Source organism: Polistes dominula, unplaced genomic scaffold (assembly GCF_049000335.1).
Source record: "Polistes dominula isolate Pdom_NZ unplaced genomic scaffold, Pdom_raw_medaka contig_373, whole genome shotgun sequence".
NCBI classification, from domain to species: domain Eukaryota; kingdom Metazoa; phylum Arthropoda; class Insecta; order Hymenoptera; family Vespidae; genus Polistes; species Polistes dominula.
In genome coordinates, this window is record NW_028300899.1 from 4,537,683 (window position 1) to 4,554,646 (window position 16,964).

The window sequence follows — 16,964 nt, forward strand, 5'->3', positions numbered from 1 at the left end:
CTGTCCAGAACGGCCATTTAATTAGGGACCGCTTTATTTTCCTACAAACCTTCTTTGTCTCCTACACTGATTTTCCTTCTCGTTCGTTCAGTTAAACATCCTTACACTGCATTCTCTTTCTCTCTTTCTCTCTTTTTCGTTCAAGAACGACGACAACGACGACAATCTTGAACTTTTTAATCTCTTACGAACTTCTCTTTTCCGTACCTGTATCCACTTTCTTTCTCATTTGTTTCTTTCGAAGATGTTTTCGTTTTATTTTTTCTTTTTTCTTTTTTTTCTCTTATTTGGTTTCTTTTTCTTATAGAGGAAGGACACACTGTATGTAAAAGCGAAACACCGTCGAACTTACCTTCCTTCATTTTACTTATCTCGTTGAGAATGGGATGAAAAAATAAAGGAAAAGAAGTCACGATATCTTTTTCTTCCTAAAGAAAAAAAGTTTAACTAAACTTTCTGACTGGACCTCGGATTTCAATCTTGTATTGTAAATGAAAAAAAAAACATGATTTCTGTTGTATTCACTTTTTAATTTGTTTTTCTTTAAATTAAAATCGAAGAGGGGTAGGAGATAAATTTGATAGATTTAACTTTGACCTTACTTATAAATTATTATTTCTTATTGGTTGTCAAATGAAAATTCGATCTAATCCATGTAAAACTCTTTTTCTTTAAATTAGAATCAAAATCGGTAATAATTTAAATCAAACTTCCGATTAAACTTGTTGATATTAATAAGTAAAAATATGATCTAACGTTTATTTTCTTTAATTTAAAATCTAATGATATAACAAATCCTACAAATTTATTATTTAATTTCTATGCAAAATTTGTAACCAAAAAAAAAAAAGATATTCGTTCAATAAATAATATCTCTTTGTTTCCTATTTCTAAAGCACTTTAAAACTTTGTTAAAAAATCATGATAAGTTATAGATCGATCATCTAAAATGACTTTGCGATAAAATCTTCTGATAAAAAAAAGAAGAAAGAAAGAAAAGAGAAAAAAAGGAGTCGATAAGTGCTTTAACGTCGACGTAAATTTAAATCGACTTGCGAGAACACCCTTCTAACAACATCGTGTGTGTTACGATCGAAGCGAATATGTTTCCGCGGTTATGTTTCGCATTTGACGATGGCTTTTTCTAGTAAGTGAGGGTGACAAAACACAAAATATGTGACGATAAAGAGCCACCACTCTTCTATTTTTTCTCTCTCTCTCTCTGTTTTTTTTTATCATCAGAAGGGTGACTTCAAATTAATAAAAAAAAAAATGGAATAAGAAAAGAGATCACCCCGCAAAATGTGTAACTTGGATTCGTTCGGAACCTATGAGCTATGAAAAATGGGAGAAAATCTGATATTCCGGATTAAAAACATTGAAATTCAAAACCCGTCCCTCCCGCGCAGTCATAAGGGAGGGTTGAGAAGTCGTTAAGGGTCAGTTTCAGCTGCTACGTTGGAACGACTACCCTCAAACCACCCACCCCCTCGATCACTATCCACCATCGACCATCCTGTTCCAAGGGATATTATTTTTTAAGCCCCTGCAAGGCTAGAATCCGCAATTTGACACAGGCGTGCCGTTTGAATTCAAAATTCAATCGGCAAAGCGGATTTCTATCCCGATTTTCTCAAATTAAGGGAACCTTCGAGAATTGATGTTCGCAAGCTCGCGCATCTACGCGTCCAACTATCTTTCCCTTTCTAGATATATACGATTATATTATATTAATTTTTTATTTTTCATTATTTTTCATTACGACAAATAAGTTCTAAGAAAATATTAGATTGAAAGCAGTTGATTTTTTTTTTTTTAATAAAAGCTATGCCTACAATATTTAATGAATCCGAGTTATACTATACTGATTTCTTTGTATATTTAATACTGACATAACCTCAAAAAATACAAAAATTTCCATACAAAACGATTTCATAGAACGCCTAACAAACAATACTAATTCGCATTATACAGTAATCTAATTGATTGTATATTTATTTGGAAATTGAAAATAAGATGGAATTTTTTAACAAAACGATTGAATTTGTTTCTATTTACAGAACCAAGATGGCTGCAATGTTCGCAATGTTCAAGACGAATGTCGTCTGCGTGGGAGTTACTTCAGCACGCGCAAAGCGTCCACGGTGCCCGTTTATATAGTTCGTCCTCACCGTCGACGAATTCCTCGTCAAATACACCAGCACCTAGTCCACCCACGCCCACGCCAACGCACGCGCATCACCTAAGTCCGCCGAATCACTTGAATTTAAGCGGCAAGTCGACCGGAAGTTCATCCGCAGCCAACAGTTCAGCCGGAACGAACACGAGCGGTAGCAGTGGAAGTCGTCAGCAACTACAAACGTCAGCAGCCTCGTTGGTTGGTGACCCATTACACAGTTTCTTAAGGCTACCCCAACATTTGGAGAGAAGTTTTCCACCGATGTTCAGGCCAGATTTCTTAGCGTTAAACCCATTGGCCAGTTACAGAGGTCTACAAGAATTACAGACAGCAACGAGAAATTTACAAAACCTAGGTGATCCGTTACGTGGTATGGACGGTTTAAATTTAGGTGATCCACTCGTTCGTAGCTCGTTGGATTCTTTAAACAATGCAAGAAATTTAGCAAATTTAGCCGAATTATCTCACGGTCGTGCATTAAGTGCACAGGCACATCCACCACCTTTAGAAGCCAACCTGGATTTTTACTCGGCGCGCCTAAGGAGCCTCGCTAATCCGTCCTTAGGCGCGGCTCCACCAAACAGCGGAAATCCCAATCCCAGCAACTCGAATCCTGCACCACCAAGCGTTACCAGCGTTGTACCAGTACCATCAACATTACAAACTCAACAACAGCAACAACAACAACAATCTCAACAAAGACCACCTTCTCGTGTACAACCGGTAGTAGAACCACCGAGTCCAGCTACTAACAATCCGGCTAATCTAACGCATAGTAATCATCAGAAAGAAAATTCGCCACCTTGTTACAGTCAAAGTCCTGTTGGACATCACAATAATAATAATTCGACGGATAGTGAAAAAACTAGTCCACCAGTAGCCTCTACTCCTATCATTGCTGATTCCGGTTCGGAGACAATTTATGCTTGCGAGGTTTGCGACAAGAAATTTCGATTTCAATCGAACTTGATCGTTCATCGACGTAGTCATAGAGAAAAGGAAAGACAATATCAGCAAGATGGTGGTACCCAGGATGGACAGACAGGTCAACAAAATACAAGGTGTGAAGTATGCGAATTAGAATTGTCGAACTTTGCCGAATTAAGGAAACATATGAGGAAGGAGCATCAAGATACATTGAACGCCGCTGCCAGTCCTCAAGGAAGCGTTGAGACGGTCCCGGACGATGGATCGAGTTGCGACGAAAATATGGATTTGGACGAGGTCGAGGAAAACGATCAGAAAGCTGAAAGAGAGGACATCGAGGAGAATACACCAGAGGATCTAAGTACGACGCAGGGTCAGAGTGGTGAAGAGAGTAGCGGTAGGATCGATCAAAAACCTGACAGTCTGGTCGGTGATCTCATGGAAAAATTTGGTTTGAGTAACATAGCGCAATACTCAGAAGCTTACAGGCAAGCACTTCAAGAAAATCATCGAGGTGGTTTCATCAAAACCGAATCTTCATCGAATTTAGCCAATTCTTTGAACAACAACAAAGAAAAGGACAGTGCATTATCACCAACGAACTTTAATTCATCTACGACAGCTAACATTTTTTCGGGACAAGGTTTTCCAAGATCGTCCGGGCCAGATTTCGGTGGTCTTTGGTTACCTAGTCCACATTATTTGGAAAACAACGAATTTCGGAAAGCTTCGAAGGCAACCACATCTAGTTTGGCGCTTCAAGGCTTACCAAGTCCACTATTGAAAAAAGAAAGAAGTGGTAGAAACGATACTTGCGAATATTGCGGCAAGGTATTTAAGAACTGTTCGAATTTGACGGTTCACAGACGATCGCACACTGGTGAAAAACCGTACAAGTGCGAGCTTTGTTCCTACGCTTGTGCACAAAGTTCTAAATTAACTAGGCATATGAAGACACATGGTAGACACGGCAAGGACACTTACAAGTGTCGTTTCTGCGAGATGCCATTTTCTGTACCGAGTACACTCGAGAAACATATGAGGAAATGCGTGGTGGTAGTACAACAGGGTCCTAAACTTGGCATGCCATATCCAGGTAGTCAGGATGAGGATTCTTCATTAAGCACAAAGGATACTTGATCCTGGAATGGAAGTTTACCGCCCATTCCGCCATTGTGGCCACATAGGCCACCTTACCCGGTTTATTGAAGGGTGTGATTCTTCCATTAGGTCGATGCCATGGCCTTGAAAGTCTACCAAAATGCAAAAATAAAAAGAGAGAGGTTGAAGTCCTCCTCCTCCTTGGTACAAAGTCCTGTTTAAATGAGTCCATCTAAATGTTGATAAATTATCAACTAAAGATCGTAAAGGATGCCCTTTTCCTGTATCATCGAAAGAATCGATTACAGGATCGGTTAACTTGGCTCCAGGAGCCTGGAAATGGCTCGCAGGACTATGAAGAAGAAAGATGGATTATAAAGAAGAAAGAAGATAAATCTATACGTGAAATACACGTAGTTTCAACATGGAACAAGAAGAAGAAGAAGAAGGAAAAGAAGATTATATCCTCACTCGTATACCTTTTAAAGATCGTTCGTGATCTTTTTGATAAAAGAATCGAGTTAGGTTGGTCCAAAAAATAAATAAGAAGACATGGAGAATTTGTTCTCTGTTACTTCTCGTTTGATTTTGTTAATTAACAAATGAGAGAAGATTAAATAAAAAAAAAAGAAATATATTAAGCGAACGAATGGTTACCACTTTGCGAGTCTCAGCACAGCTATATTCAAAATGATATCGCTATAAATACTTATAAATAAACGACGCTATAAATATGCATATATACATACAAATAAATAAACGAATGAATTAAATGAATGAATAAATAAATGATTAAAGAAATGAATAAATTAAATATATATGATGCAAATATACAGAATATAAATATATACATACGTACATAGGGATTATGAACATAGTGACTTTATTAACGTATTTGAAGATTATTTATTTAATAATATATGTATACATATTGTATAACGTAATATATATATATATATATATATATATATATATACGTTTAACTAATGAAAGACCGATCTACGAACAGCCGTGTATGTAATAGCGAAGAAACAAAAAGAAAACGTAATAAGAAGAAGAAGAAAAAACACAAAGAAAAATGGGGGATGTTTTGTACATTAGAAGACGATCGTCAAAAAAGTGCGTAATTTTTTTTAGTAAAAAGAAAAAAAATGGAAGATAATGTTATTAATTTTCCTGTATTCTTTTTTTCGTTTTTTATTTGTTTCATTATAAATTCAATTTTTTGTTTTTTTTTCTTTTTTTTTTCTCCTTAGTTTCCGTTCTTTTTATTTTTTACAATTTTTTTTTTCGTTTAAGGGGAAACAGAAAAAAAACGGGGAAGATAATCTTAATAATAAAAATAAATAAACGAACGAACAACAACACAAATAAAATAGAATAAAGTAAAATAAAATAAAATAACATTACATAAAATAAAGTAAAAAAAAATAAATAATTAATAATTTATTCGTCGACTTCTACGATCCTGTTTGTAAATATTTAAACATCGACACTCGAATGCGCCCTGTTATGAATGAGAATAAAAATATAAAAAAGAAAAAAAATTGAAAGAAAGGAACAAAGAAAGGTAAAGAAAAAATAATTACTAGAAATAATGATAAATAATGATACTGTGAGTACGTGATAATACATTAAAGTAAAAAAAAAAAAAAAAAATAAAGCAAGAAGGAGAAAAAGAAAATAAAATTACGAAGCAACACGCTCGAAGTATGTGCTACATTCTCTAGTTAATATTATTGTAAGCTTTAGCTCGATCCTACATACGAAAAATGTATTATATATATTATATGTATCTATTATTAATAACTTTATTATATATATAGATATATATTATTGATTATTCATATTTTTAACAATATTATCTTTATTATTATTATTGCTATTATTATTATTGTCATTATTATCATTATTATTGATATTATTGCTATTGTCGCCATTATTATTATTATTATTATTATTATTATTATTATTATTATTATTATTATTATTATTATTATTATTATTGTCAGTTTTCCATTATAATTATTATTATTATTATTAGTTATATTATTATTACGAATTATAATTATTAGTTATTATTATTATTATTAGTTATTATTATTATTATTGCGATTGTCAACTATTATGATTATGGTTGGAATGAGTTATGATCGTCGATCGGGTTAAATTACCCCCAACCAAGACACGAAAACTCCCCTATTAAATTATTAACAATGATGTTTTTTGATGGTTTGAGATAATGCCAAAGTTGTTTAGGTTTATCGTTGCTAATATCGTTGCGATCGAGGTGTCTGTCAAGGATTCAATTAATATGATACAAGATTTGAACTAAAAAAAAAACTAAAAATATTAACAGCCCAAAATTAAAGGCCAGAAATATTAAATAATAAAATGAAAAGAATAATAATAATAATAAAAATTAAAAAAAAATTAAACAAACGTCATGATCGGCACCTCGTTGGCCTCGAACAAATAATTATTCGTTGATCGTAATTTATTATCGATAGTGGCTCGATATGATGGGGAAAAATAATAAATCGTTTTTAACGTAAAACATACGGCCTTCGTAGGATCGATAAATCCCATTATCGATCCAACGAAGATCGTACAAATCGTTTTTTGAGCGAATTCTATTTCAAATTTTAAGGTTTAAACTTCCGCGCGATCTCTTTTTTGTTCCCAACCCCCTCTCTGTTTTCTTCTCGTTTGTTCTCGCATATTTTTTTTTACCCAAGACTGAGGTTTTCGCGGGTAAAGAAGGAAAGAAAGAAAAAGAAAAAGAAAGAAAGAAAAGATCGATCGGACGTCAACCCCTATTTCTTATCCCTCGTTACCACCACCCTCTATCATCGATCCAACCCCCTTCCTGAACCTTTCAACCCACAAACTCCCTCAATTGATCCAATCACTCTGTAACCCTTCTATTATATTTCTTTTTTTTTTGGTCTTCCAATATATAGGAAATTTATGGTTGTTTTGGTTCTGTTTCTTTTTTCAAATACACCCCTGCCCCCTCCTCCTTTTCCTCTACTAATCACCCACGAAAGCCCCAAAATGTTTGTTTCCACGAACTCGTTGTAAAAGTTTTTCGAAGAGAACTGTTCCTAATGAAAAAAAAAAAATTAAATTAAATTAAATTTAAAGTAAAGTAAAGTAAAATAAAATAAAATAAAATAATATAAATGATATTAATTAAATTAAATAAATGAATAAATAATTGAGAAAACACATTCACACACATACACACATACCACATAGGCAATAAGTTTAAACGACTCTGGAAAATAAGGGGGCATAAAGAAAGGATAAAAAAAAAATGAAAGAAATAAATAAACACAAAAGAAGAAAATGAAGAAGAAAAAAGAAGAAGAAGAAAAAAGAAGATATTAAAGTATGTATGAGATTGAATGTATGTATGTATGTGTAACGTTAATCGATTATATACATTTTTCTGTGTATGCTTGTCCATAGTGCGTGTGTACGAGTGTGTTTGTCTGTTTGTGTGTGGTACTTTTGCGAAAAAGATAAAAAAAGATGGACAATGATGTGTATATTCCGTGTTATCCAATGATCGAATGATTGCATGTGTGTATATGCTTAAAAATGTGCAAATGTTGTTTCCGTATGTATGTGTGCGTATGTTTTATCTGAATCGACAGAATAATATTAATAATATTAATAATATTAATAATATTAATAATAATAATAATAATAATAATAATAATAATAATAATAATAATAATAATAATATAATAATAATAATAATAATCTTAATAATAATAATAACAATAATAAAAAAAAAAGAAAACTCATATCAGATAGTTCTCTCGATGTTAGACGTGTACGATTCTAGATAAAAAATCTCGTTATCTAGTTTAAAAAGTTTGTTAGATTGATTCTGAAGATACGTACATGCCAGGACTACGGTTTATACAATATTGTAAATAATGGCACTGCCCGTAGTGAAGGTCCGAAAAGAGAAAGAGAAAAAGGATGAGAGAGAGAGAGAGAGAGAGAGAGAGAGAGAGAAAGAATGATAGAATGATAGAGAAAGAAAGCGTGTGTAAGAGAGAGAGAGAGAGAGAGAGAGAGAGAGAGAGAGTAAGAGAGTAGGAGAGTTAAAGTTGCGAGATAAAATCACTGTCGGATGATTAATCGAGAAAGTAAGAAAAAAGATAACAAAACAAATACAAGGAAAGAGAAAATAAAAATAAATTACGAATTAAATTAAAAAAAAAAAAAAAATAAAGTTAAAATAAAGAGTAAAGTAATGAAGGAAAAGATAGAAACAGAAGAGAAAAAATAATTCGATTGGTTTATCTCGCATAATGGGTAACAATGACCATCCTCCTCTCATCGTCTAATGCAATTCGAGTACAATTACCAACGAACGAGCATTTTTTCGTTTGATAACAACGGGAAATAATTAAAAAAAAAAAAAAAAAAATGAACGAAACTAAGGAAAAATTAAATGAATAAGAAAGAATAACACTTTTTTCGAGTTGACGATGATGATGATAATGATGATGATGATGATGATGATGATGATGATGATGATGATGATAATAATGATGATGACGATGATTATGTAAAGTAATAAATAAACAGAAATAATATACAATACAATATTATACTTAATTACGTACATAAATGTGAAAAATTCATTAAGCCGAAACTAACGAGAAAGAGAAAAAGATAAAAAGGAAAAAAAGAATTAGTAAAATTACTTGCGAAAAGAATTTATCTATTTTTTGTTTTGTTTAACGAGAATAAGTTAAAGTTTCTTTTTTATTTACTTGTTTATTTATTGTTTTAATACATAGGAGAGAGGGTTTTATTAATATATCATTCGATTAACGATGTAATTACTAATAATAACCTTATTAGTCGCCTTTTACGACAAGCAGGGATTACTGCGGTCTTATTCTTTCCTCCAGAACCGCAGGGGTTTCATTATTATTATTATTATTATTATTATTATTATTATTATTATTATTATTATTATTATTATTATTATTGCTATTATTATTATTATTATTATTTTTATTATTATTATTATTATTATTACAAATATAAGATTAACAATTGTTGTTGTCGAACAAGTGCATTTTCATTTAACAATAATTTTCATCGTACGATACGATTAAAGTAATTAATTTATTTATTTCATTTATTGGATGAATGATTTAATTATTGTTATTCTCATCGTCAGAAAATTAATTTAAATTTTATTTGTTACCTATTATTATTATCATTAATATTATAATATGATTATTACTATTATTATTATTATTATTATTATTATTATTATTATTATTATTATTATTATTACTATTATTGAGATACGTATTTCAATTAAAACGATATAAGTGAGATGAAAATCATTTGTGTACTTGGTAATTTGTCGATGATTCATTCGCTGATGAAATTTTCTCGAAATAAAACGATTCTCGAATGATTTACAACGTGTTCATTAATAAAATGATTCTCAATGTTTTAATACGAAGGTACATCGTGAATCGATTACGAATCTCATTTAGTGAGTATATATAAACATATACTTAGTCAAATTATTTTCATTATCGTTTTATCGTGTTAATTTGTTTCTTTTTTTAATAGTTTAATTAAAATTACAACGATAAAATAAGAAAAGAACGATTATCTATCAATGATCCAATTAATAATTAACAAACCTGATACTAATCGTATCGTACGATTAACATTAAAGTAATAAAAACGTAATTGTTAATTGAATTTAAATATTAGACAAAAATTAATAAGAAAATTAGAAAAAAAAGAAAGAAGAAAAGAGATCATAATTTCTGATAAGTGAATGAAAAATTTCAACGTGCGATTTATAAAAAAAAAAAAGAAAAATTGGTTTTTTAATTTTTAGTTGAATTATTTTGTATTTTCTTACTTTCTTTCTTTTAATATCGTTTCTCTTTTTCTCTTTCACGTTCTTGTTTTCACTTTTTTGAATTCTTTCATCTTTCTTGTTCAAATTTAACGCACACAGGACCAAGTTCCCTGCCTCACAGATTAACAAACTAACAAACAAATAACCAGTAATAAAAGTGCAATGCTCACGTAAAAAAAAAAAAAAAAAAAGATACGATATAAAAGATTATTTTACAATAATTTAGAAGAAGGGCGGGGGAGGAAAAATTTCATTCAATTAGGTAAAAATCACCTGATGTGATTAGAACACAAAAAACTTGTCCTTTTCTTATTTTTCATTTTTCTTTTTTTCTTTCTCATTCTTTCCTTCTTTTTATTCTGAAAAATTCGTAAAAAAAGAAAAATTAAAAAAAAAAATTAAACAACGCATTCTCGTCATCATACGTTTCACCTTTGCTTTTGTCTTCTTCTTCTTCGTCGTCGTCGTCGTCGTCATCATGGTTGTCGTCATGGTTGTCGTCATGGTCATCGTCGTCATCGTAGTCGTCGTCGTCGTCGTCGTCTTCTTCATCCTCGTCGTCGTATCCTCTAGTCGATTTCTAGCGTTTCTTACACAGGGTAAAACAAAAAAAAAGATAAACAAAAATGAAAGAAAGAAAATAAAAAATAGAAAAAAACAAAAGAAAATTTAACCATATTTAAAAGAAACAAAACGAAACGAAACGAAATAAAAAAAAAAGAGTAAAGATAAAAAAGTAAAAAAATAAATATGGCGAAAGGATAATCTCAGTAATAATAATAATAGTAATAATAATAATAATATAATAATAATAATAATAATAACAATAAAAAAAAGAATATAATAAAATAAAATTTAAAAAAATGAAGAAAATTGTCAGAAACTTATAGTCAAAAAATGGAATAAATAAATATTTAAACGGTATTAAGGTTAATAAATAAATAAATAAATAATGAAACAAACGAAAAAAAAGTAAGAAAAAAGCAAAAAGAAAAAAACTATTTCCTATAATATTAAATATAAGTAACTGCGGAAATATAAAAAATAAAAACAAGATAAGAAAAAAATAATGGGAGATGGTAAATAGTTGCGAAATGGTCTGTGGTAGTAGTAAGAGGGTTTGGGGGTGTTTGAAGTAGGATTAAAGAGGTATGAATGGCCGGGAAAAATAAGATAAAATTAATAAAATTAAAAAAAAAAAGAGAAATAAAACTGGCGCAACGTGCTATACAGGTAACAGGGAATGCGAGATATTAGTGAGCTAATGAAAGGAAGTTTAAAAAGAAATATGAAGAAAAATAATATTTCTGATCCAGGGTAAACAATCCGGAACCTCGGTTTTGAAGGTACGATATGTAATAAAGTAAGAGACCCCTTCCTATCGGGGTACACTTTCAAACGAGGCTCGACATTTAAGGCAATACGAAGATTAAAGATAAATGAAAAAGATTAACCAAAAGAAAAAAATACAAAAAAAAAAAATAAAGAAATGGAAGGAGTTTAAGAATACAAAAAAAAAAAAAAATAAATATAATAAATTCGGTACACAAATGCATACGAAATGGATACAAATACACACACATAGATAATACATACATACATACATACATACATACATACAATACATACATACTTACAAACGTGCATACCAAATAAATGAATGGGCGACTTCGAGCAAACACTGATCAAAGCTTGCGACAATCTTTGACCAAGGATTTACTCGGCGGAGTCTCTAATTATAAATCATAGAAGTTACGGTGTATGTCTTGTGCGATTCAAATAAACGACATTGTTTTTAAAATAATAATAAATACGAATCTAATTTCTCTTCTACGATTATTCGTTACTCTCATCTCTGAAAAACCTTCTACCCCTTCTTTCTTTATAATATATGATCAATTCCCACTCAAAATATCTATCGATGACGGATTATGACGAATAATTCAAATTGGTAAGTATCTCTTAAAAATTCTTATCAATTAATTTCAATCAATTTTATATCCTTAAATATACACACATACACACACAGTGGTATATATAATTACTCAATGTTTCTTAAAAGTTGTGATGAATTTCCTCAAAGTAAGATTTTTTCAAACTTATAATTATCGATTTTTCGATAGATAGATAGATAGATAGGTCGATCGATCAATCGATCGTGGATTCAAATTGATTGATCGCTTGCGAGTCGAAACAGATCTTTCAAAGATTCGTAGTAGTATAATATATATATATAAGATAGTACTCGATATATGCCTCTTTTCCGCGGGCTATAGAAAGCTCGTTATATAAATTGGCTAACTTGTTTCGAGCTACTATTATCGGACGCTTATTACTTATATTACATAATACCTACATTTCGCAACGGCCACGAAACTCCTTAGTTTCTCATAAATTTATCTTCTGTTAGACTTGCTTGCTTGCTCTCTCGTTTGCTTGCTTATTCTTGTGAGAAAAGTCATGAAAGGCTTCACCGTGACCCCCCTAACCTTTAACTCCTACGTTTCATACTATTCAAGCAAGTATTTCTAAAGAGTATCCGATTTTCTTCAAGGTAGAATCATCATCTATTTAAAAGTATACCGTATTAGAAAGTGAAACTGTGAAGAAGAAAGTTTTTAATAAACCTGTAAGAGATTATGGTTCGTATGTATAAATGGTTGCAGTATATCAGGGGACCACTTATTTCTTTTTGCTTTATAATATCGATTATTTTTAATATATAACGTTTAGACAAATTATTATTATTTATTTTAATTTTGTATGTACGATGTACGATAATTGCACGCTCGTATAAATTCTGTTAAGGACCATTTATTTAATGCGTGCACGTTTCAATTAACTTTAAAAAAGAATATTGTCACAAATTGTTATTTATTTTTGCCTTTCTTTAAATGTACAAAGTTTTTCACTTTATGCGCAAAATCTTTATAGTTTAATTATATTTGAAAACAATGTTATTACAAATTACAATTGGTTCGTTTTTTATTAATGAAACGTTGTTGACGGTGATTGCTCGTTTGTATAAACGGTTGCATACTATTAGGAACGCATCTTATTGTTTTAATTTAATTTTAAAAGACGTTTTTACAAAATACTTTATCTGCTTTTCTTTTATTTTTTTGTTATATTTAAGTTCGTACTTTGCACGCCTCGTTTCTTTCTTTACGAAGTAAACTACTACGAACAACGGATTAAACTTGGAAACGTACCACCCCCCACTTTCAGAATAATTCCTTGTTAGAGGGAGAAATCGAGAGAGAGAGAAAGAGAGTGAATGAATGAATGAATGAATGAGAGAGAGAGAGAGAGAGAGAGAGAGAGAGAGATAGAGATAGAAAGAGAGTAATGCTTGTCGTCTTGCCACAGCTTACGTCTACGTATTCTCTCAGTGGCATAGCAATCGACTAGGTGGGGGGTAAACAGCGGCATGCGAATTCAAAGTTAGGACAATGGCGTTAATTTTTGGTCGGTCTCTATTGTTCCATGCCGCACATTCATCTGTCAACCAGCAACCGACTTCTGACAGCTTTGAAATCAAAGCTTGCGCCCTGACGATCGACCTAAAACAACGGACTCCAAAGTCATATATAGGATTTATCCTTTCGTGAGTAGTTGCGGACGACACGGGATTCCTAACAACGATATCTCGCGGTCGAATCCAAGATAGAAAATAAAATGAAAAAGAAGAGAAAGAAAATGTTTAAAAAAAAGAAAAAGAGAGAGAAAGAAAGAGAGTAAAAGAAGAAGAAGAAGAAGAAGAAGAAAAATAGAACGAAGTAGTGAAAGAGAAAGAACACAGAGAATAGGAAAGAGAGAGAGAGAGAGAGAAAGAGAGAGAGAAGGATGAGAAAAATGACACACAGACAGACTCGTTGAGAAGTCGTTTCTGACTAAACGACGTGGTCAATAATTTTGCCAGCTTCTCTTTCTATCTCTTTCTCTCTCTCTCTCTCTCTTTCTCTTCTGTCGTTTGAATGCGCGTTAACTATGGTGACGTCACTACAATGGCGGACACTAATCTGCACGTCAGAAACAGAGGTGCCCCCTGTACTCATCCCACTACAACCCTTCCTTCCTTCCTTCCTTCCTTCCTTCCTTCCTACCTTCCAATGTGCTACGAACCCACGTTCCTGATCTGTCGGTTTTCGGGACAAAATATGTCAAACAGCTAGTACTCCCATCTAACACCCACGTCCACCCCCACACATCTACCACCCTCATCTACCCCAATTCTGTCCTTGAGTTCGTGACTTAACGTAGGATAATAAAAATATTTATCACTTTGTTCATTTTACACCGTCACGTAACTTTCGTGACTTTATTTTATTTTAATCAATTTTTAATTTGTAGGAATTTTTAGACATTTGTATAAAATAATAATAATAAAAAAAGAGTGAATTTTTTTATTTATATTTATATTATCAAACGTATTGTTTAATTTTCTTTTTTTTTCGAAATAGATATTTCTACGAAAAAGGACTAGTTTAATTTAAACGTTCTGTAACACCTGTGATACCTGAATTCGGTACACGTCGATGTCGTCTCTGGTTGCCTACTAATAGGGGTAGTACAGCCCGGTAGAAAAACTTACCCCTCGCTTTAACTAAAGGGATGAGAAGCTATACACCCTGTATAGAAAGAGACTTCACGTTGGAACGCAGTTACCCCACCGTGAACATGTCGAGTCTGTGTTTATCGTCTAATTATATTCAAGCTTATGCGAGCGGATGAAAAAAAGATTTCTATGGTTCGTAATTTTTATTGAATAATCTCAATATTAGGAATATAATTGTAATATGATTTATTTAATTATATTAACATGTATATAATATAAATAATACAAATATATATTTTCTAATATAAACAAATATTTTTTTTAATTTGTAAAAAATATTTAATACTGTAAATATTTCATTAACAATGTAATTAATCGAATTATTAAATAAAAAATAATATATTATTTAAAATAATTTGTGGTAATATTTAATATGCATTTTTTAACATAAACAAACGCTACAATACGTTTACTAATGAAAATAAGTTAAGTTACGATGTTAATTAATCCGATCAGCAGTGATCGAATGTTTTAATTTGCTACTTTTCTCGGAAGGAAGAGTATGAAAAAAATAAAACAAAAAATAAAATAGAAAGAAATAAGAAGAAAAAAAAAGGCAAAGGAAAAGGACAGAATGGTTTAACTAACGAGAGTGTCTCCGAAGTTCGAAGTTTGCTAGATCGCGGAATTAGTCGGCTGTTAAGCCAGATAAGCAGTCAACGTGCACGAAAACAATTGCACTGGATTAGGAGAGGTAAGCGGGCGCTGTCGCGTATTCCTTGGTCAAAAGATTAAGTAACGTTCATTTATCTTCGAGTTAAACAGCTCCCTATCGAATTCTGTCTTCTATCGTTGCGTTTTTTTTTCTAATCGTTAAAAAACTTTTTTCAAAAAAAAACAACTTCAATTCATACACATAATTATTCTACAATATTATTAATGTAATTGTTTTTAACTCATTAGCATAAATATTTTTTTTTCACTCACTATTATCTAATCGTATAAATATACTTAATTTATTTGGGACTTATTACAATACAATCTTACGTTAATTTTTATTTTATATTTTTTATTACCAAGTACTAAATTGTTATGCACTTGATGTAGGATGTATGATTAACAAAAATTGAAATATATGATTTTTATTTCCTTGTTATAATTTTGCAATACATTTTATTTTTATGAAAAAAATTATTCCGAAAATTTCGGTACAATATACAGCTACTGTGCTATGTTAAATAAATATTATATATTTTATTTATCTAATTTACAATATTTCTTAAATTTATTTAATATTATATCTAAACGATTAGTAACTTAAATGTATATAATAAATAATGAATTATTTATTATTAATGAATTGTGAATTAATTATTATTTAATATTCTATTACATCAATTAGAAATTAGTTTCTTTAAATACTAAAATATAGAAACAATTATTTGAAAGGAATTTATCCATGGAATGATCTTATGGTTAAATATCCACTCAACCGACGCTACGATTACGAATTCATTTCAATCTCATAATAACCGATACTCCTCTTCGTTTCACAACTATCCTATCCTACCGTCTTCTTGATTTTACGCTAGGGTGCCTGGAGAAATATTGTCCTTGATGCAAATCAAACATTTCCTTACGATCTATCACGTTTAGAAAGTCTAATGATATTTCTTAATACTTGTCTATTGTTTAGTCATGTAACTGTTGTATTTCCTGTCACATGTGTATGCGTATAATACGATAGAAACGTTTGGAAAAGGGACGAGAAACCACCCCCGAAGGGTCAGTATTCGCTTGGCTGAAGGGTCGTTCTGACCAATCGGATGCGTAGGTTGGCCACCCTTCTTCACTGACCAATCGAGTAACACACCAACGTGCCAATTCGCACGGCTCCTTTATACGATATCTCAGTGATCCTATTCGTTACTACCCTTTAGTGAACGTTATGTTATTCCAAAATTCAATTCTATTTTAATTAACTATTATTATTATAATCATTGTTATCATTAGGAACCTCGAGAGTTCGTACAAACGGATAACTTCAAATACATAGAATAATTATCGATAATTAACCCTTTAACAAAGACGAAATTATTAACGTTAAATATTAATTGATATAATATTTTCTTTGATATTTGCAAAGGAGAAAAAAAAACGTTAGTAAAAAAATACTTCGTCCACTTGAAGTAATAATAATTAAAAATAAATTAATACGTTATAAGTATCCTGTCGGTATTATTGAAGAGAATGAGATTAAATGATAATACGAATAA

The 16,964-nt window shown here is 31.1% G+C and overlaps 1 protein-coding gene across 1 annotated transcript in view; it reads left to right on the plus strand.

The window, feature by feature from the left end:
* Positions 1–11,966, plus strand: part of Cph (BCL11 transcription factor chronophage) — a 41,742-nt gene extending 29,776 nt beyond the window's left edge. The window contains exon 4 of the mRNA XM_089177597.1: positions 2,061–11,966. Coding sequence (XP_089033723.1) covers positions 2,061–4,246 — 2,186 coding nt within the window. The 3' untranslated portion in view covers positions 4,247–11,966. The remainder of the gene's footprint in view (positions 1–2,060) is intronic.
* Positions 11,967–16,964: the final 4,998 nt, after the last annotated feature.